A 23,176-nucleotide genomic window follows, 5' to 3' on the forward strand; every position below is an offset into this window, starting at 1 on the left:
TGCCTAACTCCTGTGTAGGCAGGACATCATGCGATACTTTTCTACAAGGAAGCAAGATTGGAAATGAAATGGCTCTTCTCAGCAGCTGGTCAGTGATCTGTAACCCTTTGCTTTCCCATGGTGAATGTGCACCTCAGGCATATACAAATGATACCTGGAACCCCAGCATCCTCCTGCTCTCCCTCTGCTCACAGGGACCTAGACCCTCAGACCAGAAAGAGAACTGGGTATACTTCTTAAACTTACAGGTCAAGCAAAACTCCTTTCTTAGAGTAATGGCTTGACTTTGGCTTTTGTTTTGTTTTGTTTTTCTGGAAACAAGAGAATAATTTGTTTCACTGTGGCTGCCAGGAATCTCGGCGCTAATTTCTAGTTAACTTCAGAATCTTGGGACTAATGGCTGTGCTATATTCTGTCCTCAGTAGGCTATAATTTGAGTCTATTAAATTTTCTTTTCCTAGACCTTTCATAATAGCACATATCTTTGTTTGAGACACATGGGATTTTTGTGAGTAGCTTTAAGTTCAACCTATATAAAAAAAAATCACTGTATTTAACAAAGTTATAAACTCTGTCCCTCAAATGGGAACTGACATTCCCTGGTCTCACTTCACTGTCTGGTGAGGCTCTGGTGCCGTTCAGAAGTGAATGTGATAACTGTGAGGGCGTGGCCAGGCCAGAGCACCTCATCTCCTCTAACATGGCTTCTGAGGCCACAGGGCAGATCAGCACCTCCAACCTTCCTCGGAAAGAGGATGCTCTGCTTACTACAAGACTATTGATCCACCTTTACCTTCTAAGGAACCCAACAGTTAATTATGAACTCTATCCTCTATATTAGTCCCCCATTACGTGAGGAACTCAAAGGTTAGAAGTCTCTCGTGAGGTTAGAGGCACCAGGACAGATGGTAGAAAGCAGAGAAGGGGACGGCTGGTCCCACCAGTGCTGCCCAAACCAGCTGGAGACAGAATTTATGGTACTTTTGCTGGCCCCATTGTACAGTGTGCATCATTGCACAGTGGGATTCATGCAGACAGAATAGGCATCTCCCTCCTTCACCACATCAAGGCACTCATTTTAGTCAACTTGATGTTTCTATAAAATACTTGAGGCTGGATACTTTTTAAAGCATTAGTTCTTACCCTGTGCATCATGACCCCTTTGGGAGTCAAATGACTTTTTCACAGGGGTCACGGAAGACCATGGGAAAACACAGATATTTACATTACAATCCACGACAGTAGCAAAGTTACAGTCATGAAGTAACAACGAAATTAATTTTATGATTGGGGATGACCCCAACATGAGGAGCCCTATTAAAGGGCTGCAGCATTAGGAAGGTTGAGAACCACTGTAAAGGAAGGAGCAGATGAGCTCATGGTTCTCTGGTAAGCATCCAACACCTTGTCAGCCTGGCTTCTGATGGGGCCTCACTGAAGATGGGAGCACATGGAAGGATTATTTGTAAGAGAGATGGAAGGCCACAGAGCCAGAGAGAAAGCAAGAGACTCAGGAGGGCCCGGGTTCTTCTTTAGAATCATTCAACTGTTGTATGTGCCCACTGGGACTAGACAGTTCTGAAGCTCCAGCCCAGACCCTCTCTCTCTGACTCCAGGCACCCATCCTTAGTGGCCTCTCTAACCCAACACAGACTTGTTATGGACAAAACAGTAGTCACTGGCACTCCACTGCTCCATGTGTATGTTACCTCTACAGACACAGGGTGCTAAAGCTGAAGGTCACACCTATGACATCACAGGAACTTCGGCTAAAGGACTACAATGGTGAGGAATGAGACAGGAAAGAGTAGACAGATACCGGAGAGACTTTGATAGCCAGACTTCTGATAACAACTAATTTCTTGCCGAAGAGCTTGAGCCCTGGCTTTTTTTTTTAAAGACAGGTCTCTCTATATGGCCCTGGCTGAACTTTCTATGTAGACCAGGCTGGCCTCAGACTCACAGATATCCTCCTGCCTCTGCCTTCTGAATGCTGGGATCAAAAGCATGCACCACCACACCAGGATGTCCTGTCTGTCTTATGCGAACTCACTCTCTCCCTCAGTTATGGCTGGCTTGTTCCTCTTTTTGCTCTATAGAATCCTTCCCAACCTCCCCACTGCTGTCATTCTCAGTCACTCAGAGAAACAAAGCCAATGGATTCTCAGTCACTCAGAGAAACAAAGTCAATGGGCTCCAAAATTGTTTTACCTATTTCTGACAGATCACCTAACACAAAATGAGGCCAAATTACTTGGCTGAATCTACCAGCGCAGTCCTGGGGCAGCTGAGGGATCCCAGGTCTGACTCAGAGCAGCAAGAAGGTGGCCGATTCTAGGAGGTCACCACCTTAGTTGGCTGAGTCAGCCAGGGCTCTGATTCTGACTTCCCTTACCCATTCCAGCCTCCTGACTCAGCTGCTCGAGAATTCCTGAAGCTTTAGCCTTCCTGACTCTGACCTAGTTTACAAACTTCCTCTGGCAGACCTTCAGTTTTCTTTCTTTTTTATCTAGAAGGCAAAACCTAGACTGTAAGGAGCATGCAAAGTAACAAGGACAGCGGGAGCTCACAGGTGGCTAACCTCTCAGATGACCTCTGTATGTGGTTTACTGACACAAGGGCACGGGGACATTCTAAATGTCCATCTAAAAAAGATCCCTTAATATATTGGGAGGCGGCAAAAGTACATCACCAAAGGGTGAACTTTCTTTCCTACCTCAGGTGCTCATGCACTGACAACAGTTTTTGTCCACAGAGTAACAGCATCTGTGTTTGATGGAGAAAAAGACCCACTTATGTCTAACCCCGCGGTAGACCCGCAGTTCCTGTTTTACAAATCCCTTCTTAACAAAATCTGTATTGTTTTCCAGGGCTCAGGAAGTTTTAACCAACATAAGCTAAAGGCTGAACAGCAAAACAAAGGCATTTAAAAAGTTGGAACCACATGTTTTATAGTCAAAATACAAGCAGACTAGAAATGGTAAAATATACCCAAACATTTAGGAATTATTCCTGCAGTTGCTCAAGGTTATACACTCACACGTAAAGACGCTGTGCTAGGAACCACAGATGAGAGAGAACGTGCGACATTTGTTCTTCTGGATCTGGGTCACCTGACTCAGTATGATCTCTTCTAGTCCTATCCATTTACCCACAGGGCTCATGACTACACTTTTCATTACAGCTTTGTAGGACTCCACAGTGTATAGATACCAGACGTCACTCATTCGTCCGCTGAGCGCATTGAGAACGCTTCCACTTCCTAGTTACGGTGAGCAGAACGGCAATGAGCACGGAGGCAAGCGAGTGTCTGCAGAATAGGGTGCCAAGGTCTTTTGGCAAATGGCAAGGAGTCATGGACTTATTTCGCAGCTGGTTTAGACTTCTCCCTGATTGCACCGACACCAACAGTGAACAGGGGTTCCCTTTCCCCACGCCCCCCTCAGCATGCATTCCCAATCGTTTTCGTGGCCATTCTGACTGACTGGAGTCTGATGAAATCTCAAAGCGGTTTAAACTTGCCTTTCCATAACTCGGGATGTTGAGCACTTCAGATACTTAGCCAGTTTTACTTATTCTCTTGAGAACTCTCTAACTGGCCCAAGGGTCAAACGCCAGAGGCTTTGTGGAAAAGAGTTCAAATATACCTACCTGAGTGAAAAATTAAATGTATAGTACTAATGTTATTAGGAAAGAGGAAATGTTTGAATTTGACATTCTAATCAGCCTAAAAGGGGGAAGAGAAACACAAACTCAAAGCAATCAGAAAAGTAGATAATGAAGATCTGGGAAGAAATCAGTGAAACTGAAGCACTGTCAGGGAGACCAGTGAAACAAAGAGGCAATGCTTTAAAATATCAGTGGGAGGGGCTAGAGAGGTGGCTAACCTCTTTTTTTTTTTTTTCTTTTCTTTTTTTTTGGAGCTGGGGGCCGAACCCAGGGCCTTGCGCTTGCTAGGCAAGCGCTCTACCACTGAGCTAAATCCCCAACCCCGAGAGGTGGCTAAACTCTTAGGAGAGCTTGGTGCTGTGCCTGAGGACCTGAGTTCAGTTCCCAGCACCCACATCAGGTGGCTTCCAACTCCGTGTAATTCTGGTTCCAGGGGATCTGATGGCCTCTGGCCTCTGGCCTCTGGGGTTTCCTACATATACACACAATGTACATATATACACGTAAATAAAAATCAGGGCTGGAGAGATGGGTCAGCAGTTAAAAGCAGTTGCTGCTCTTGCAGAGCAAATTGCTGTTCAATTCTCAGCACCTATATGGCAGCTCCCCAGTTCCAGGGGATTAGATGCCCTATTCTCACCCCCTTGGGCTCCTGTGTGCATGTGATACAAGTATACCTACCCAGGATCACACATATACATATTTTTTAAATAACAATAAATAAATTTCTTTATAAATAAAAATGTCAGATCGGATGATGCAGAACGATAAATGTTGAAGGGGGGCTGAACACATGGAGAAGTATCCCTTGCCGGTTGCCTGGAAGAGTCAACATGGCAGATATGCTAATGCCTTCTGATTTGCATGGAGGTATGCTGCAATTTCCATCCAGATCTTAGCAACATGCTTACAGCTACACACTACATTTTTCCAGCAGTTATGAGAAAGCACAAAGTGGACAGAATTTTGAGGAAAAGTAAAATGGAAGGACTCCACCTATCAGAACGAAGGCATCAGAAATCAGGACTATAGCGTACCCAAGTGAATGAAACAGAACAGAGGTCCCAGAAACAGAGCCACACAAACGTGCTGTCCAACTCACTGGGACAAATGGCCTAAAGCATTCCTTATCAGAAGCATGAATAGCAATTCAGTAAATAGTGCCAGAGGAATTAGAAGTCTATAAGCAAAATCCATGAAGCTTACATTAAAAATTTAGCTAAAAAATGAGCCATAAACTTTTAATTTAATCTTTATGTGTATGTATGTCATGTGAACGCAGGTAGCTGCAGAGGCCAGAGGGTATCAGATCCCTGGAGCTGGAGTTGCAGGCAGTGGTAAACTGATGTGAGTCCTCTACAAGAACAAGGGCTTTTAATCACTCCAGTCGAGCCATCTCTCCAGCCCCTGAACAGAGAAATATGTAGGCAAAACCTTTGGGATATATCTAGGCAAAGAGTTCTTAAGTGACACCAAAATCACAAGTCTAGAAAGACAGATTAATAAGTTAGACTCTATAAGACTTAGCTCTTCAAAAGACAGGAAAAAAGAAGATTAAAAAGCAAACCACTGGCTGGGCAAAATATTTGCAAGCCAAGGGCGGAATCTGGCCCACTTCATTTCTTTGATGTCTAATGGTTTCTCAGACTCCCACCCAAAATCGAGACATCACAGCTACAAGACATTGGACCAGTAAGCAGTGTGTTTGATGCCATAGATGAACAGACCCTTGAAACAAGAGCCATAAAGGTTACCGTCTCGGATGGCAAAGGTTTGTTGGTCCTCTTGTAGGTCTCACCATTATCCAGTAACAGTGCATTGCCACATCTCAACAGAGCAAACCTGCCTGTCAACACTCTCCGGCATTTCTGAAACAGAAGTCCCGCCCAGCAGGCCATGAGCTCAGCCCCTAATCTCCATCTTTGCTGTCCTCTTGTGCCTTTTGGCTCTCTAGATATTTGGCTCCAACTCCAAACTCTTGTGTTTTCTTTCCCAATGTTTCCAGCTTTCTGCACCTTACCCAGTAAGTCAGGCCTCACTCAGACACAGAACACACTGATATGGTCCCTGATTGGTCTCACTAGGCAGCTTCTGAATGGGGACCCCCTGCAGCCTCCTTTCAAGGCTGGAGCTAAAGCAGACCTCCACTCCCACACAGCCCTTAGATGGAGTCTAAGGATTTGAACCCTGGTCCTCATCCTATTCGGCAAGGGCTTTCAGCACTGAGCAACTTCCCCAGCACCCTCCACCTATTTCTGCTACTGTTCCTGCCACTGGGCACTGTCTGACTGTAGCCACCTCCCTCCCAGCTCCATCTTCCTCTTCCACATCTCCCCTTCTCTAGCTTGCTCTCTTCCACTGCAGCCTCTCATCTTGGGCTAACTGCCTCCTCTCAAAGCACATGTTTATGGAGCAAGACATGGTGTATGAGAAAAAGCAACAGAGTGGGGAATCCCTTTCTTGGAGCCCCAGGAAAAGAGGCAACTGCTGTGTTTCTCAGCTCTCATAGAATACTAATTGCTCCTGAGATAAACAAATGTAACCACAACAGGCTAACTTGAGTGCATTCCTAATGAGGTAAAGTCATCATGCATCCTCAAGCTGTCCAGGCCACTGTAGGCAGCAATAGCACTGGAGTTGAAGGCACTGTAGAGAAAGAGGTGGGCAATGTCTAAAATGAAAGGGCCACTTCCAACTAATGCACCTTCTAGAAGTAGTAGCTTCTTCTGGACATTACACCAGAAAGGGTTATCAGCTTAAACTCCAGGTAAACATCCAGAACTGCTCAAAGCAATGCAGGAGGGGATGTGGCTTGGTTGATAAAGTGCTTGCCCAACACCCCTAGAACTCACGTAAGTGCCTGGCGAGTAAAGCAGGCTGCCAGTGATCCCAGCTTCAGAAAGCAAAGACTGGGCATAAGCTTATTTCAAACAAATGAGGAGTGAGTGGGGATGATTCCAGATATCGGACTCAGGCCTCCATATGCATGTACACACATACCAGCACCTACATCCACATAGCACATATGCCTATACACACATGTGGCCTGAATTCAGTCCTTAGCCCAGCATACCCAGGTATGGTGGTACATGTTTGTAATCACAGCACACAGGAAGTAAAAGCAGGAAGGTCCCAAGTTCAAAATTATACTCAGCTACATGGTGAATTTGAGGCAAGTGTGGGATGGAGGGAGGGAAGAAGGGAGGGAGGGAAGGAGAGACAGAGAAACAGAAAGAGAGACAGGGAGGTGAGGGAGAAAATAAGAAATCAAAGGGAAAGAAAGAAAGATAGGTACATTTAAAAATAAAAGGGTCATAGGGACAAAGGAACATTGATTGTCCCTTGCATGTACCCTTCATATAGGGTGAATCTGTCATTGTACCCCTGTCCTCCTGCCCTGGGAGCAGCTCCTTGAAGGCCCTAACCCTGGGTGACATCTCTAGACAGTAAACACAATGAGGAAACCATCCTGACTGCTGGATGAAACAGAACTGGGGATTACATATACATATTCACATAGCATTAACAAGAAGTTCTTTGTGGGCCAGTGTGATGTTAGTTAAACACCAGGCCAGACTCGAAGATTTTACCAGCATTTGTCAAGGTCATTACCAGTGGCCACGGTGGGCAGAGTAAATTATTAACTCTGATCCAGGAAGTGCACCATCCACAGTAATGCTGCTTACTTCCAGCTTGACTGAGTCAGATACAAGGGACAGCATTGAGGGGGCCCTGGAGGGCACCAGATAGCATTATGGGAAGAAGTGAGCGCAGAACTGGGGTAGGAACTCAAAACCCTGGGGTCTCAGGAACCAAGTATCAAGGGACTGTGGGACTCTCTCACCCAAGGTCATGGCCTAGAGAACTGGAAGAAAGATGTCTAGACCAAGTAGACATCCTTGCAGACTGGAGAGCAGGTAAGGCTCAGACGATTCCATTACATCAGAGACAAGCTAGACACAAGTTCAGGGTCATCGGCGCAAACCTTCCTGCCTTAGAAGGTTTCCCTATGTGGGAACCCAATGCCAGTTTTCCTGAGCTTTGATTCTTGCTATAAGGAACAGACTTAGTGTTTCCCATCACGACTGGCCACCTCCTGACCTTCCTGCGCTGTCATCTCGCCGGTAGAACCTGCTCAAGCAGATGTCTCCAGGTTCTTGGACAGTTTGGGATGGAAAAAAACAGGGTGCAATGTCCTCCTCCCATATCCCATGTGCCCACATATGCTCAGACCACTTTTGCTTCAATGCCACCTTTGCTGAGTCCTGCCATTTATTAGTTTGACTTCTTGACTATTTCTACATACTCAGTTTGAGAGAGAGAGAGAGAGAGAGAGAGAGAGAGAGAGAGAGAGAGAGAGAGAGAGAGAGAGAATGAGAGTCTTTGATGAACATCCAGGCTTTTTCCTCCCACTATGTATAAATGGACTCAAAGTTTCCTTAAATCCAGACACAGCCAGATTTCTTCCCTTCAGACCACACACTTGAGAAAAATGAATAGAAATTTACCAAATAAAACAAAAGGAAGGGAAGTGTTCAAAGGCAAAAATATGTGTGCTTGGCCCTGTTCTCCACAGCATCTGTATCCCCAAGGAAAAGGCCCATCCACAGCACTGGAATTTCCTGAGGAAAGGCCACTCCCCTGGCACTCACACACCTACTCCCAGGCCAACTGCACATCCCAGCTCTGTTTCCTGCTCTGGAAGTTTCTGCAGTCTCCCTGAGAAACTGAGGCAAGAAAAATAGAGAAATTTGGGGGAACTTGAGAAGGAAAGGGAGCTTGGGTTGGAACAAGAATCCCAACACAGTGTACAACCATGGAAGGCCTTTCTCCCCTCCTGGCTGGAAACCTGCAGGCTTTGAATCCACGCATCAGAAACCCCATTTTTGAGGAAAGTGTGTGCACTAAAGCTTTTGCCCAACTACAGCAGCCCTGGTTTTACCTTATCAGATGATAATTCCATCCAACTCATCTTCAAAGCCAGCTCTCTTTTCTCAGTTCTCAAAAGTGGAAGAGCACAGGCCACAGGGATGAGCCTATGACTACTATTTTGCTACTGTACAAAACCTGCCCCCTAAATACCTTTCTCCGTAAGCACAGGTGAGCACAGCTCTCAGACCTCATCAGAGAAGTTTCTCTGCACCGTGGACAGTGGTTAGTGGAGAAACTTGGCAACTAGTCAAAGTGCAGAGAAGAAGTGTATGGAAGGCTCAGCCACAAACAGGACCATGGTATCACACACACACACACACACACACACACACACACACACACACACACACACACACACGGCTCAGGAACCATTGTGGAAGAAGGGGTGGAAAGATTCCAAGAGCCAGAGGTGGTTGGAGAGGCAATGAGGTCAGTCAACATTCCAGTGTGGGAAGGAGTTCTTGAGCCCCCCACTTGCTGAAGAGCTATCAATGGTTGATAATGGCAGAGAGAGGGAGAGTCAGCTTTCTTTGAGGGTGTGGCCCCTAGTAGGTCAACTGTGCTCCATTGGGGGTCCATGCCAATGGGTTTATGGACAGAGCAAACTGGATTTGGTGGATTATTTAAAAGAGAACAAAAGGGAAACCATGAAGCCAGGACTGAGGGGTAGATCAGATATAAACTGGGAGAGACGTGAAGGTAAGTTGATCAAAATGTATCCATGTATAAAGTTCTCAAAATGGTAGCAAAAGATGGTGTTTAAAGGAGAGAAAAGAAAAAGGAAAGGTTTCTCTAGAACCACCAACAGAGTATCTAATGGCCAATGCTAAGACAGCTATGACGCTCCTTTGGGGAGGCCACATTAGCATAGCCTTATTTCCTGAGCACCTCTTTCTCTTAACTTCAAGCCTGTATTAAAAGCATCGTCAATAAAATCCCCGTCTCTGCTTCATCTTATTGGCTGAATTTTCTCTCAGCATCAAAGTCTGAGTAGAGACCCTAAAAGATTAGGAGGACACCCCTCAGGTTGCTGAGTTTGCCAGGGTGGAGCTGAGGTCTCTGTCCAGTCACCAATAATGGAGCAAACAATTTGCCCTCTAGTTTGCCTTTTGTGAAATTAACTGAATGATGCTGGCTTAAACTAGTTCCCTTGTCCGAAGGTGACCAGGGCAGAAGGATTTTTCCTCCGTGTGTGTGTGACGCTAACTTGCTCTTACACATTTCCAGAGTCCTGAACACATGACTCACTCTGTACTTCAAAACTCACTAAACCACATCTAATCACTCCTCGGGGCACCTACCTGCTGTGTAATGATTGCCACCGGAATTCGTCCACCACGCACGAAGCACCTAAATCCATCTCTACCAGTTCAGGCCCAAGATGGATAAGCACATTATCTGCAGGACCGAGAGGACTTAGTAGGTGAGAACACTTGGTAAACAAGCAAAAGGAACTGAGCTGAGATCCCCAGGTCCAACAAAAGAAGCTCACCAAGGCTGTCTGTGTGCCTGTGACCCTAGCGATGCAGAGGGCCAGGTCAGGAGGCTTTCTGGAATTTGCTGGCTACCAGCACGACTCGAGAATAAAGCAGAGAACAGGAGAGCAGGACTACCCAGTGCCCTCTTCTGGCCTTGGCACTGGCACCTCTCTACATATACTACACTCGATACCCACATACACACACATATGCACATAAATACACATCTACGGGGTTGGGGATTTAGCTCAGTGGTAGAGCGCTTGCCTAGGAAGCGCAAGGCCCTGGGTTCGGTCCCCAGCTCCGAAAAAAAGAAAAAATAATAAATAAAAATAATACACATATACATTCATACACTCAACACACACGCACACAATATATACACATACATATTTACACATTCACACACACAGACATACACATACTCACACACACAACCTTTTGGATACACAAATATAAATAAGACCATAACTGTCTAGAGTAAGTTAAAATGTTATAGTAATTATCTACTATTACATAACCAATTTCCTCACAATCCAGCCTTAAACAACAACCGCTGTTTGCCTTCACAAGTTTCTGGGGTAGTAGAAGTGATGTAGTGATGCTGGCTCCAGTGAACCAGGAGCCAGGATGTTGGCCAACTTGAGCCTGGTGGCACAGGCCTGTCATTCCAGGCTAAAGCAGGAGGATTAAAAGTTCAAAGCCTGGGCTACAGAGTGGGTTTAACACCTGCCTGTGCAACTTAGTGAGACCCTACCTCAAAAGAAATGGGAGGGGAGCTGAGGATGCAGCTCAGTGGTAGATCAGGTGCCTGGCAGGCACAAGGCGCTGGGTGAAGTCCGTGGTATTCTGCCATGCACTACAAAAGTGGGGAGGGAGGCTTGCGGACCAGAACTAAAGGCTCTGCCTCCAAAATGGCACAATCATATGACAGCAGACAGGTAGATTCAATGTCTTACAGCTTGGGTCTTCTCACGGGCTATTTGAATAGTCTTGAAACGATGCAGCTAGCTCTCCTCTGAGCAAGAGAGCTGAGAGAAACCAAGGAGAGAAGCCATCATGTCTCCCAAGACCTACCAAGAAGCCACACATTGTTCTTCCTATAACGGCAGTCAATGTGGGAAGAGACTCCAAAGGAGTAAGGTAACTAAAGTACAGCCATTGGAGGCCAACTTAGAACTGGGCTCCCATGATGCCATCAGTAGCCTGATTTCCTCTGCTGCTGTAGACATTCCAGTGTCCATGAGATTCCCACGAATGGGTTTAGAGCACATGACAAATTCCATTTTTCACCCAAAATGATCAAATGATAATGCCAAATTCTTCCACCAAATAAAAATCTAATTAATGGTCTTGGCAAGACTTCAGAAAAACATCTACCAGACAGGGTTTAGAGAGTCAGACTCAGACACACACACACACACACACACACACACACACACACACACACACACAGAGGGGGGGGGGAGGCAAATTAAGCAAGCTTTCTGATAAAGCTTTTCCCTCCCAGATATTAAGGACTGGATGTCTGTGGTTGTTCTCGGTTATTTAAATAGCTGCTCTCCAGCACTTCCTAGTTCCTGTGGTATGACCATATCTACACAAGGAAACACTCTTGGTTTGTTTGACACCGTCCATCAGTAGTCATGGCTTTTCCTCATTCACACTTCTGGACTCCAGGCAATATTTGTGACAATCCAAAGAATTCAGAATGTCTGTCTCACTTGGGAAGCCTTTGAAATGTTGGAAGATATTTAAACGTAAATCCACTGGGGATGCAGCTCAGTAGGTAGGATCCGCCAACTGTACCAGGTACCTGGGTTCAGGCCCCAGCAGCCCCTAAAATGGAGCAGTGGAAGCACACAGGCACGTGATCCATGTTACTCTCGAGATGGATGCTGGGGAGCCAGGACTTCCACGGAGTTCCATTAGAACAGACAACAGTCAGTGAGCAGCCCCCACGGATCTTCACCACCTACAAACACAAGCTATCCCTTCCGGCTTCAACCCTACTGACCCGCCCATTCACTCAGTCCTTTTACAAAGTCAGCATGACTGTTAGAAAGGTCCCAAGCAGAATGGAACCATCCCTGGTCTGTTCCCTTCCCCTCCTCTTCCAGAACCAGTGGAGAGGAAATGGGTCATAATCTTATTAAAAAGTAGCTGAGGAGGCTCAGAGGGGCAGGCCTCTGTGTTAAGTGGCAGCATAGACAAGTGTCCCTCAACACTGTCACCAGGAAAGACAGAGCAAGCCTTGCTGCTCCAAAGCGATGTACCCCATCCATTTAAGAGGCTCAGCCTCTCCCTCAGGCTTTTGGTATCCACCTCCCTCTGTTAGTCTCTGTCTGTCTCCTCCTTCTCTCCCTCCCCTCGTCTTCCTTACCTCCACTTACTCTCTTCTTCCTTCTTCTACCCCCTCTCCTTTTTCCCTCCCTCATCGCCCCTTTCTCCCTCATTCTCTGCTCCATTCACTATGTCTGTCTCCCCCTCCCACCTCCCATATTCAATGATCTTTAATGTTTCCCACTAAATATAAGAAAGGAATCAGTAAGATGCACCCCAGGACTTGAATGGCCTGTATGCCCCCTGCTGCTCCCACTTCATTCTACCCCAGACTTTCCACAGCTCAGCCTCGTGGACTTCACTTAACATCTTAACAGCCCATACTCCCTCCACAGGTCAGCCCCTTGCACATGCTATTTCCTCTGACGGGACCATTCCGTAATTTCTGATTTTAACATATTTAACTCTGTTGGGACTTAGACCTGAGACAACCAACCGAGGTGCTATTTAACATACCAAAGCAGACCTGGCCTCTAGGTTCTCCAAGCATCCTTCAGTCCCTACCCATTGTAGGGTGTGGCTGCAAACCTCAGCCTCTGTCCAGAGCTTTGCAGCCGGGCTTTCCCTCCCCAAGATGCTCTTCCCTATATAATCCAGACATTTTGTGTGTACTTTCTCTCCCTCTCCCTTTTCTCTCTGTCTGTCTGTGTGTCTGTCTGTGTTTTTCTATCTTTCTCTTCCCCTTCCCCTGTCTCCCTCTTCATGGTGACTTCACTGACCTCTTCCTATGAGATCAGTGAACCCACCAGAGAGCTGTTTCCCAATAAACCTGCTTTCATATCTTTTAATTTGGTTTGAATTGGCTTGTTTTATTGGTGAGGAATAACTTATCAAACTCCTTTCTGCCCTTTAGATCTCTATCAACTGCAAGCACTTCCCACAGTAGAATTACATATTTACAGGTATAACCACACATACACACAATCAATGACTGTCTCTTCTCGTTTGTTCCCTTTATCCCTATAACTCAGCGCAGTGCCCGGAACAAATGAATGTTTATAAGTGGATTATCTATTGAACAGATCCATTCCACGTGGTTAGAAATGACGTGAACTTTTTTACATCAAACCAGCTGTGTAGTTCAATCCTGATCTCCCCATCTCGGAGAAATAGGAACGTGCCTCCCCACCCAGCAATCATGAGGGTAAGGGAGGGAAGAGCATGTGTATTTGAGAGCGGGCTGCTCTGGCGTTTTTTCTGAGGCCAGCTCAGGTTTTGTACCTCTTTCTCCATCTAATTAAGTCTCCACACTTTCTCTTCACACTGCATGTGAATTTGTCCCGGTTTTCTGGATCAGCTGAAGGCTGCGTGTCCTGAAAGTCCTGTCCCCGGGACCCCACGGACTGCTGTAAAATGCGTTCATGATTCTCAGTACAGTCAGCAACCAAATGCCCCCACATCCATAGGCTGAAACCCTTCGGCTACTCTTCCTGAACTGTAACACAAAGCCAGCATCCTTCCCACACAGCAGCAGCAGTAAATCCCTCCAGTCTGGAGAGTAGACCTCAAAGGCAGCTCTTTTTCCTGCCATCCTTGGAAATAGTTCCTTCTGTGAGGGCCCACCTCACAGAGTCCTAACTGTGACAGGAAACTGAGTTTTTGTTTCTTTGGTTGTTGTTGTTGCTGTCTTTTGAGACAAGTTCTCCTTTAGCCGAATCTGACCTTAACTCACTACAAAGCCAAGAATGACCTTGAATTCACAGTCCTCTGCCTCCAGTTCCTCTGTACTGGGATTACAGGCCTGTATCAGTGCCCTGGCTTCATGCCGTACTGGAGATTAACCCCTGAGTTTCATGCAGGCTAGGCAAACACTGCACCAGCTGAGCTACATTCCCAGGTTCTTGATTTATTTTTATTTTACTTAATAAAATATATTTTAAGCAATTTCCTCTGCCAGTATTCTTTCTGCATCGCATGCTTAGATGATTTAAACGTTGTGGCCACTTTTGTTGTGACCCTACTTTGCTGAAGGAGCTGCGTACACCACACAGACTCACAGCCCGAGAGTGTCCAAGACCTCTCGATGAGAAGATAATTCGTGTTTATTCTACCTTCTAAGATTTGCTCCAGTGACAGCTCTTAGGCTGTCAAGTCAGAACGAACCCTCTGTTTCTGGAGCTCTGCTATCAAGAGCTGCCCTCCCACCTTGCTCTCCTACCCAGCTAGGACCACAGTGGTCTTAGCATCGAGGTCATTCTTATCTTCCCACAAGACCACAAAAGATTATCAAGCCCAAGCCCATGGTTTGGCTGCCTTAGTCTTGGGAACCAGCACCGTGCTGGCACGTGAAACACAGCCAGGCACTTGATGACAGATGAGTCATTGCCTCAGAAAAGGACATGGGGCCAGGAGGCGGCTCAGTGGGGGAAGTGCTTGCTGCGCTGCATGGGGACCGGGGTTTGACCCCAGTACCACACAGAATTGGGGCGTGCCCATGCCTACCTATAACCTCAGGGGGAAGAACAGGAGCCTCCTGGGAAATCACTGGCCAACAAGCCTAGAGAAAAAGGTAGCTTCTGGGTTCAGTACGAGACTGACTCAAATAATAATGTGTTAAAGCAATTGAGGAAAGCACTTGATTTGACCTCTGACTTCCACACCACCCTGCACTGATAATCTCACAGGTACCCACACACGCACAGGTACCACATCCACACGCACAAGATACGCAGATCTGGAACTTCCCAAAACTGTATTCTACAATCCACAGCACATGACCTGGGCATCTCAGTCAGCACAGCAGAGTGACTCACGGGGACACTGCTCACTGAGACATGTCAGCTAGCGGGTCTGGAGTTTCCTTGTAATGGGCATGAAGTTCCAGACACAATGATTATCCAGGTCAGAGCCATAGAACAAGGCCTTTGAAATCCACATGGGTGCCTTATTTAAATACTTTTTAATCAATACAGGAGGCAGAAAATTATTAAAAGGTTCAGAAAGAGAGAACACTGGAGAATAAAAGGTAATTTTTAATTTGTTGAGACAAGTTCTCATTATGTAGCCGTGGTTGTACTGCAATTCACTATATAGACCAGGCTGGCCTAGAACTCAAAATGCCTCTGCCTCCCAAGTGCTGGGATTAAAGGCATGTACTACCACACATGGTTATAAAAGATGCTTGGGATATAAATCATAGCTCCTACTTCTGCTAAGGACCACTCTTACGTCTCTCTAGGCCAGTGGGTTCTCAACCTTCTTAATGCTGCAACCCTTTAAGACAGTTCTTCATATTGTGGTGACCTCCAACCATAAAATTATTACACTGCTACATCATAACTGTAATTTTGCTACTGTTATGAATTGTAATGTAAATATCTGTGTTTTCTGGTGGTCTCAGGCAACCCTGTGAAAGGATCCTTTGATCCCAAGGGGACACAACCCACGGGAATGAGAACAATTGCTCTAGGCACTCCTGCATCTGTAAGGAGACATTTTTCTTTCCTGTTTAGACACTCTACAGTTAATCCACTGCTCAGGAACTGTCATTCAATATAAATTGATTTTTGTTTTGAAGTTATAATGCTAAGGAAATTGGTTTTCATGGCTTCCCCTGGCTAACCTGGCTCTCTTAGAGGAGAAAGCAATGAAATTTTTATACTGAATTATAGTCATGTCTGAAGGGAGGCAGGTCCACAGATCCCAAGATTAACACTGGATTTCCCACGTGACCCTTGGCTGACCTGCCACTTGGAAAAAAAAAAAAAAAAAAAAAAAAAACCTGCTCACAGACTGGCTTCTACCCTGAGTTCCTGTCCTGCCTTCTCCAAGAGTAGACTATGATCAGGGAATAAAAGCCAAAAAAACCCCTTCTTTCCTCCCCAGGTTTGGTCATGGCCTTTATCACAGCAAAAGAAACTCGGACACAGAATCACAGACACTCCTGCTGTGGTTGGGATGTGAGCTATCTCCTGCGGCCCGTTTGTTAAGGCCTAGGTCATCAGCTGATGGCACTATAAGAAGATTTAGAAACTACAGGCTGAGGGCCTTGCCAGAGGAAGTCAGCTACTGTGAGCAGGTCCTTGGAGGCATCTCATATCTGACTCCCCCTGTCTCCTCCTCTTGTCTGTGGTGATGTGAAGACATTCTACTCATCCACAGGTACAGAGTCCCACCTGAGCACATGAGGGACAGAATCCAATCCTCTGAAACCACAGGCCACAGTAAATCTTTATCTTTTAAGTTGTTCTCTCAAGTACACACAAGTAGTAGGCATAAGTAATATCAGCACTCTCTCTCTCTCTCTCTCTCTCTCTCTCTCTCTCTCTCTCTCTCTCTCTCATACACACACACACACACACACACACACACACACATTACTATTTGAACACTTCTTAATGTTGTAAATCTAAAGGCCTCATTTAAGTGGTTCTGGTGATTGCAAACACACTGTGCTTTTGATAGTTGGTTTCACTGAACTGGGATCCAAACCCAGTCCTTGCATTGGGATGGCCCCTACCTCTTAAACCACTCCTAACCTGTAACTACCACCACATCTCACATCTCCCAATTCCAGTCCAGACACGCATCTCCCTGTCCACAGTCATTGCTAATGCTGTATTCAGGGCAAACATATGCTCATCACCCATGGCCCTGTATCTGAACAATATTCACAGTCCAACTTGGACATCACCCTGTCGTGAAATATTCCCAATTGCTACCATCCCCACTCCCCAGCCCACACCCTGGGTCTCGCTCACACTTCGCCTCCACCTCACCTGGGGCGTTTACTCTTCTCTGTAATTGGCCTGAGTGTTACTTGTCTCAACTCCAGTGGCCCAGTGGAACAGATTCTGCCGGCTTTATCTTTGCAGGATCACAGAACCAAGCACCATGGTCTGCCCTCGGTAAATGACCAGTAATCAGTATGATCACCTTAGATTTAAAAACAATACCAACAGGGGCTGGAGAAGGCTCAGGGGTTTAAGAGCATCTGTTGTTCTTGCAGAGGACTCAGACTGGGTTCCTAACACCCACATAGCAGCTCATAACTCCAGTTTCAGGGGGTCTAATGCCCTCTTCTGACCTCTATGAGCACATAGACACACATGTGGCACACATACATGTAGGCAAAACACTCATGAACATAACATAAAAATAAATCTAAAACAAAGTCAATACAAAGGTCGAATTCCCCATTTATTTATTCGGCTTTGCCTTCCCTCTTCTCCCTGTTTACTCGGGTTCCTGTTATGTGTCACATAGAGTCTAATGACAAAAAAGCTCGTATTTCCTGATACGAAAATGAAAGTGTCTTTTTACCATCCTCAAACTCTCTGAAGTACTTAGATACTGAGTTAGTCAAAGTGAACTACTAACACAATTGAGACTTGTTTTCGTCAGGAATAATCTTTCTACATAAATGGAATCCTCCAACCCTCTAGGACCACTTTGGGATAGTCAGGGCCTGACCTCTCCTTTAGTGTGTCCATCCCTCTAACCCACAATATTTAACCTTGGGGATGTCAAGTGGGAAACAAAAGTATTCCGTAAGACGGTAGGAAAGATAAAGCCAGGAATTAAATCTCTAACAGCTCCCTGCACACTGGGAAGGTACAGCAAGTGTTTGTGTGTGCACATGTGTGTGCACTCAAATGTATGAAGTGCACATCTCTTCGTAGGCACCTGTAAGCCAGAGGTCAGGCTCAGATGTCCTTCCTAGGGAGCTAGCTACTTGTCTTTGAGAGAGGGTCTCTCACTAGTCTTGAACTCACCATGTTAGTCTGGAAGCCCTAGGATCTGTCTATTTCCACCCGACCAGCACTGGGATTCCAAGCACACACTATCATGCTCAACATTTTTACATGGGTTCTGGAGAGCAAACAGGTCTTCACTTTTACACGACAAGTGCTTCACTAGCTGAGCTCTCTCCAGCCCCAGAGTCTCTCTCAAGGGAGCTGGATTTGAGCTGACCCTCCGCTCCAAGAAAGCTTATGAAACTATTTCTCTTCTGTGCTCTTGATAAGGGAAAGGAAGGTTAGAGATGAGAAAGAGAAGCCAACCCCATCACTATTGTGATGTTCGTGGTAATCCCATGCCAGTGGTGATTCATGTCCCCCAACTAACCCCTGGATCTAACCATCGCACCCAATCAAAGTAGAAGGAGGACATTTCCGTTTTAAAAATGGAGAACACTGTTGGAAAACAAGGAGCAAAGCCCTGGGTGGTTCTTTAGAAGACTCAGTAAGACCCCTTGCTAACCACCTATGCAGACCCCTCTCCATCAGAAGGGACAGGGAACAGGCCACACAACAGCTAGACCCAGCATGGTTCTGCAGGAAATGTCCAGCTCACTCGGCTGAGCCAGGAAGCCACACACAACCAAGGCACTGGTGAGTTCCTGTCTGCCGAGCCAGATGGCTGTCTGTGTCTACGGAAAAAAGAAAGATTACCCAGGATTTGTTTGGAATATCAGTAAAAGGTTCTTGATGTAATTTGCCAGTTTTCACTAAGAGTTCCACTAATTTAAGACATTCGGTGCTAGGGCTTGGGCCAGATAAGGTGCCTTGTACTTGGCAGTGATAAAACAGCCCTTTAGAGGTTTTTGGCTTGAGGCAGTGGCAAAAGTTAGAAAAACTGACAAGAGAGGTTGGGCTCCTAAGATTTTCCAAGGAAATGAACGTTGTCATGCACTTCACTTCCTTATAGAAATGTCAGCTTTTAGTCACCGTCTAAGAGGAGGCCTTCCCAAGGCTAAATACAAGTGAACAAATTTGAGAGATAGTCCTTACCAAATTAAAAGATTATTATTTAGTCCCCTCATATTCAAATACTTAATAGAATATTCTTACAAATCTATACTAGCATGTTATAAATAACATAGCAGCAGATATTGCCTGTTACTAAGTTTGCATTTAATAAATTGGGGGAAGAGCGGGCAAGAGAGCTCAGTGAGTAAAGCCACTGCCTCTAAGTCTTAAGACCTAAATTCCATCCCTAGATATGGAAGAGAGAGAGAACTATCTCCCAGAAGTTGATCTCTGGCTTGCACACTGTTGTCATGCCCCTCCCCCAACACTCCCACCTTCCTGCTTCTTGAACACAAATAGATAATAATACATTCTGATTAAAAAAAAACAAACAAACCAAAAGATTGTGTCACATACGTCAGCAGACATTTTAGAAGCAAAATTACAAAAAAACTCAAACATCCTCAGACTCCTTTTTCAGAAACTGCACAGGAATTTACAGAGCTGTGGAGTCCTCTATAAGATCTCCTTCACTGCCACTGGGAAATCTCAGGGAGCCCAGCAGTAAGGATGTGACCACACTGGGAGGGAGTCTGTCCTCGGCCATCTTGAAAACACTACAGTTGTCACTTCCAGGCACTGTGCTGAGCTCAAGGACTAGAACCGCAAAGCACTGACCTGCAGGTGGATGGATATGTTTGTGCTATATGCCTTTGGTTACTGGAGGAGTTGTTTGTCTGTCTGTTGTTTTAGCAACACTTAAAAGTTGGAGCTCTCACATCAACATGCAGATATCCGACTCAGCCTTGAAAGGTGAAATGGGAGAACCTACTCCTGCCACTTCCTAAAGCAACTCAGCCTCCGGCTGTTTCATAAACACAGCTCTCGCCACTTATCAGAGAAGTTTCTTTCTGCAGCATTGGAGGCTGTAACAGAGATCTGTAACTGGTCAAAAGGCAGAGACTAAGTGGCTGTCCCAACCCCCTTTGGAACATCTGTAACAACACCTTGAGTCCTAAGGCTCAGGGAACATGTGAGGGTGTGAGAGGGTCAAAGTGTGTAAAGGAGGTCTGCTGTGAGACAGTGCCTTCTAGACATGACAGGGATGCTGCCCCATGACCCTTCAGCAATGTGGCCACCTGCACCAATCAATATTCCAAAGTGAAAAAGCAGAGAATCTAAAGAGGTCCAGTTCCTGGATGAAAAGTTACAGACAGTAAAGTTACTGAGCAGGGAGAATCCATTTTCTCCAGAGATAGCCTCCTGATAGATTTTCCGGGTCTAAGTGGTCATCCCTAAACACTTGTACAAAGGGCAACACTAATTGGACTCAGTCTGTAGTGTGATATATGTAACGATGTATATGTAACATATATTATATATAACTATATATGCTGTGTAATATTTAATTAGCAAGACAATATTATGTACTGATAATAATTACAGAACGAGATGTCATGAATTCAAGAGGGGATGGCCAGGCAAACTCAGGACAAGCTGAAGAGGAGAGAGAGGAGTGGAAATTATGTCCATAGCACACACTCAGAGAGGCAGCTGCAGCTCGAGCAGACGGGCACACTCTGAAACTTGTCCCATTCTGCATCAGCTGTCATCATCACTGCTGAACTAACGGCTCTGGTCATCAGTGCTTCCTGTTTGGCCTCAGAAGCCCTCACCTCGCCAGAAAGAACAGGTAAAGACACACCTTGTGCTTAAGATGCCAACTTAAAGGAACATCCATTACAGCAGTGCATGATGGGAACCTAGGGTTCAGTCAAAACCCAAAGGTGCGAGTAACTCCTAGGTGTGTATTTGTGGGTAGGAGAACGGGATGGGGACAGGGACACAGAGGCAGCAAGGGCAGTTCACAGACGAGAGGATACTGAGGAGGCTGAGGAAGTGGAAGGCAGCCATTCCTCATAGGCAGAGAAGTGAGGAGGTTAACAACAGTTTCAGCAAGGGACTTTTGCTGCCTGCCACATAAACAATCATGAATTTCAGTCTGGGACAGTATAGTGCCAGGCAAATATTTAAGCAGAGACCAACTGGAAATTATTGTTCCCCAGGGAAAGAGACTAGTGTTGATGTATGTATATTTTATTGTATGTATATGAATGTTTTATGTGCACTGAGTATATACTAAGTGCCTGGGGGGTCAAAATGGGGCACTGGATTTTCTGGAAATAGAGTTACAGATGATTGTGGGCCACCATGTATGTGGTGGGGTGGTGGGGGAGTAAATTCAGATTCTCTGAAAAAACAAGTGCTCTAAACCACAGACCTAGCTCTTCATCTCCTAGCAATTCCTGAATTAGTGTAAAAAAGAAAAAGAAAAGCCCTCTATGAGCACAAAAGTCATAATTTAATAGCCTAGGTCTCTGTTGGTGATCCTCAACTCCATACAACAAAGACATGTCTTTTCACCTTCGCCTTTCCCGTCCCCATTTATACATCTATGCCAGCAGACCTGGAACCTTCCATCTAAACAGCTTCCATGTGGTACAGACTGGATTCCTCTTCTGCTCCGACAACTATAAACCCTGGTCCCTACCACCCCCAAATGGGTCTCCCTGCGGAGTCCACATTAAACCTGTGTATTGTTGCAAGCCCTAAGGGTGACAGAGCAATGGTGTGCTCCATAGACAAATCGCTTGAGCTGTTGAGGTAACAGAATGTGAAGAGCAACAGCAGGGACACTGGGCTATTGCCCAGACACAAAGGCACAAAAACCAGACATTTCTCCTCAAGGGACAACAAAGTCAGTTCTACCGGTCCCCCTCAAATTAAAATCAAATCTAGAGGGCAGAAGGGCACACCCAGAGGCCCTTTTAAGTATCTCAGAGTTATGATAACCCCAAGCAGGCAGTTTCCCAGACTTTCCTGTTGTAATAACAAACAAACTTATCTTTCACTTCTTGTCATTAGTAATTATCATGACCTCATTGAGAATCAGTGAACCACCATAGAGCTTAGCAGGGTCAGGGGAGGCGCTGCCACTGTCATCCCTGGAGACTGGACACACGAAGAGTTCTCTCTCTTCCGCACTTTCACCCTTTGTTTCAGGGACTAAAAAGATGTACACTCTGTAGTTCTCTTTCCCTCAGGATGGCACGGTATTTTCAAAGCATTTTCCCTTCCCTTCAGTGGCTACCTTGCACCCTGCACCAAAAGACTTCCACACAATTTACAACCCATTTGTAAGAGCCAAGAATTCAATTAAGGGGAAAACTTATCTTGGAAGAGTTGGGGCAATTTGGCCAATTAGCCCTCTTTCAACTCCGCTGAGAAAAGGACATGAATTATCTAACGGAACACTGAGCAAAGCCCAAAGGAAGCAGCTGGGATAGGACAAAAGGTTCCAGAAATCCAGGTCCTATCTGCAATGCTGCACAGAAACACCGTCACACAGTACCTTAGGGGTTGAGCCTTGAAGACACCCCCCAGGAGGGTACAGCTTTCTACTCCACAAAGCTTGCAGAAGCTGAGCCCTCTCAACACCTTAAAAATCTCACCTTAAAAACCATTTAGTCTTTATTGATGCCTGAGCTGATAGACTCAAGAAGTCCAGAGGTTTAGCCATCAACTTGTCCCTTGTCAACAAGCTCCTCGCCGTGGTTGATGATGCCAAGGGGAGTTGGCATGGGAGAGTGAGCATAACCTCTTATCTGGCTGCATCTTGACACCCCTGTGGGTACCCAGCTCACCTTGGTGGCTTCCTCCACACTCTCCCTGAGGGCCTGCAGCTCAGCGTCGTACTGTTCTTTCAGCTTGTCCATCTCCTGGTCATGGCTGGAAACCTCCTCCTTCAAGGCACCCTTCAAGGCAGTCAGCTCCCTCTCCCGCTTCCTCAAGAGATCTTCCTGTTCCTCTTTGGCAATGAGCAGGTCTTGAAGGTCCTGCTTGGCCTGCAGGAGCTCCTGGGGGGGAGGGACAATTGCAGAGCTGAAAAACAGGTATCTTTGCCAGTAGCCCAGCATGACTCCTCCAGATTGGCCACCTACCCTGTCCCATCCCTGCTCTCCTTCCCAGACCACACAGATCTGGGGACAATGTGCACTTCCCATA

The 23,176-nt window shown here is 46.0% G+C and overlaps 1 protein-coding gene across 5 annotated transcripts in view; it reads right to left on the reverse strand.

Moving 5' to 3' along the window:
- Positions 1-23,176, reverse strand: part of Cgnl1 (cingulin-like 1) — a 151,430-nt gene that overhangs the window by 60,928 nt on the left and 67,326 nt on the right. For all 5 annotated transcript variants that reach the window (XM_008766286.4, NM_001389277.1, NM_001108164.2 and 2 more), the window contains one exon: positions 22,816-23,028. In XM_008766286.4, the coding sequence (XP_008764508.1) occupies positions 22,816-23,028 (213 nt within the window). The remainder of the gene's footprint in view (positions 1-22,815; positions 23,029-23,176) is intronic.

Source organism: Rattus norvegicus, chromosome 8 (genome assembly GCF_036323735.1).
Source record: "Rattus norvegicus strain BN/NHsdMcwi chromosome 8, GRCr8, whole genome shotgun sequence".
Taxonomy (NCBI): Eukaryota; Metazoa; Chordata; class Mammalia; order Rodentia; family Muridae; genus Rattus; species Rattus norvegicus.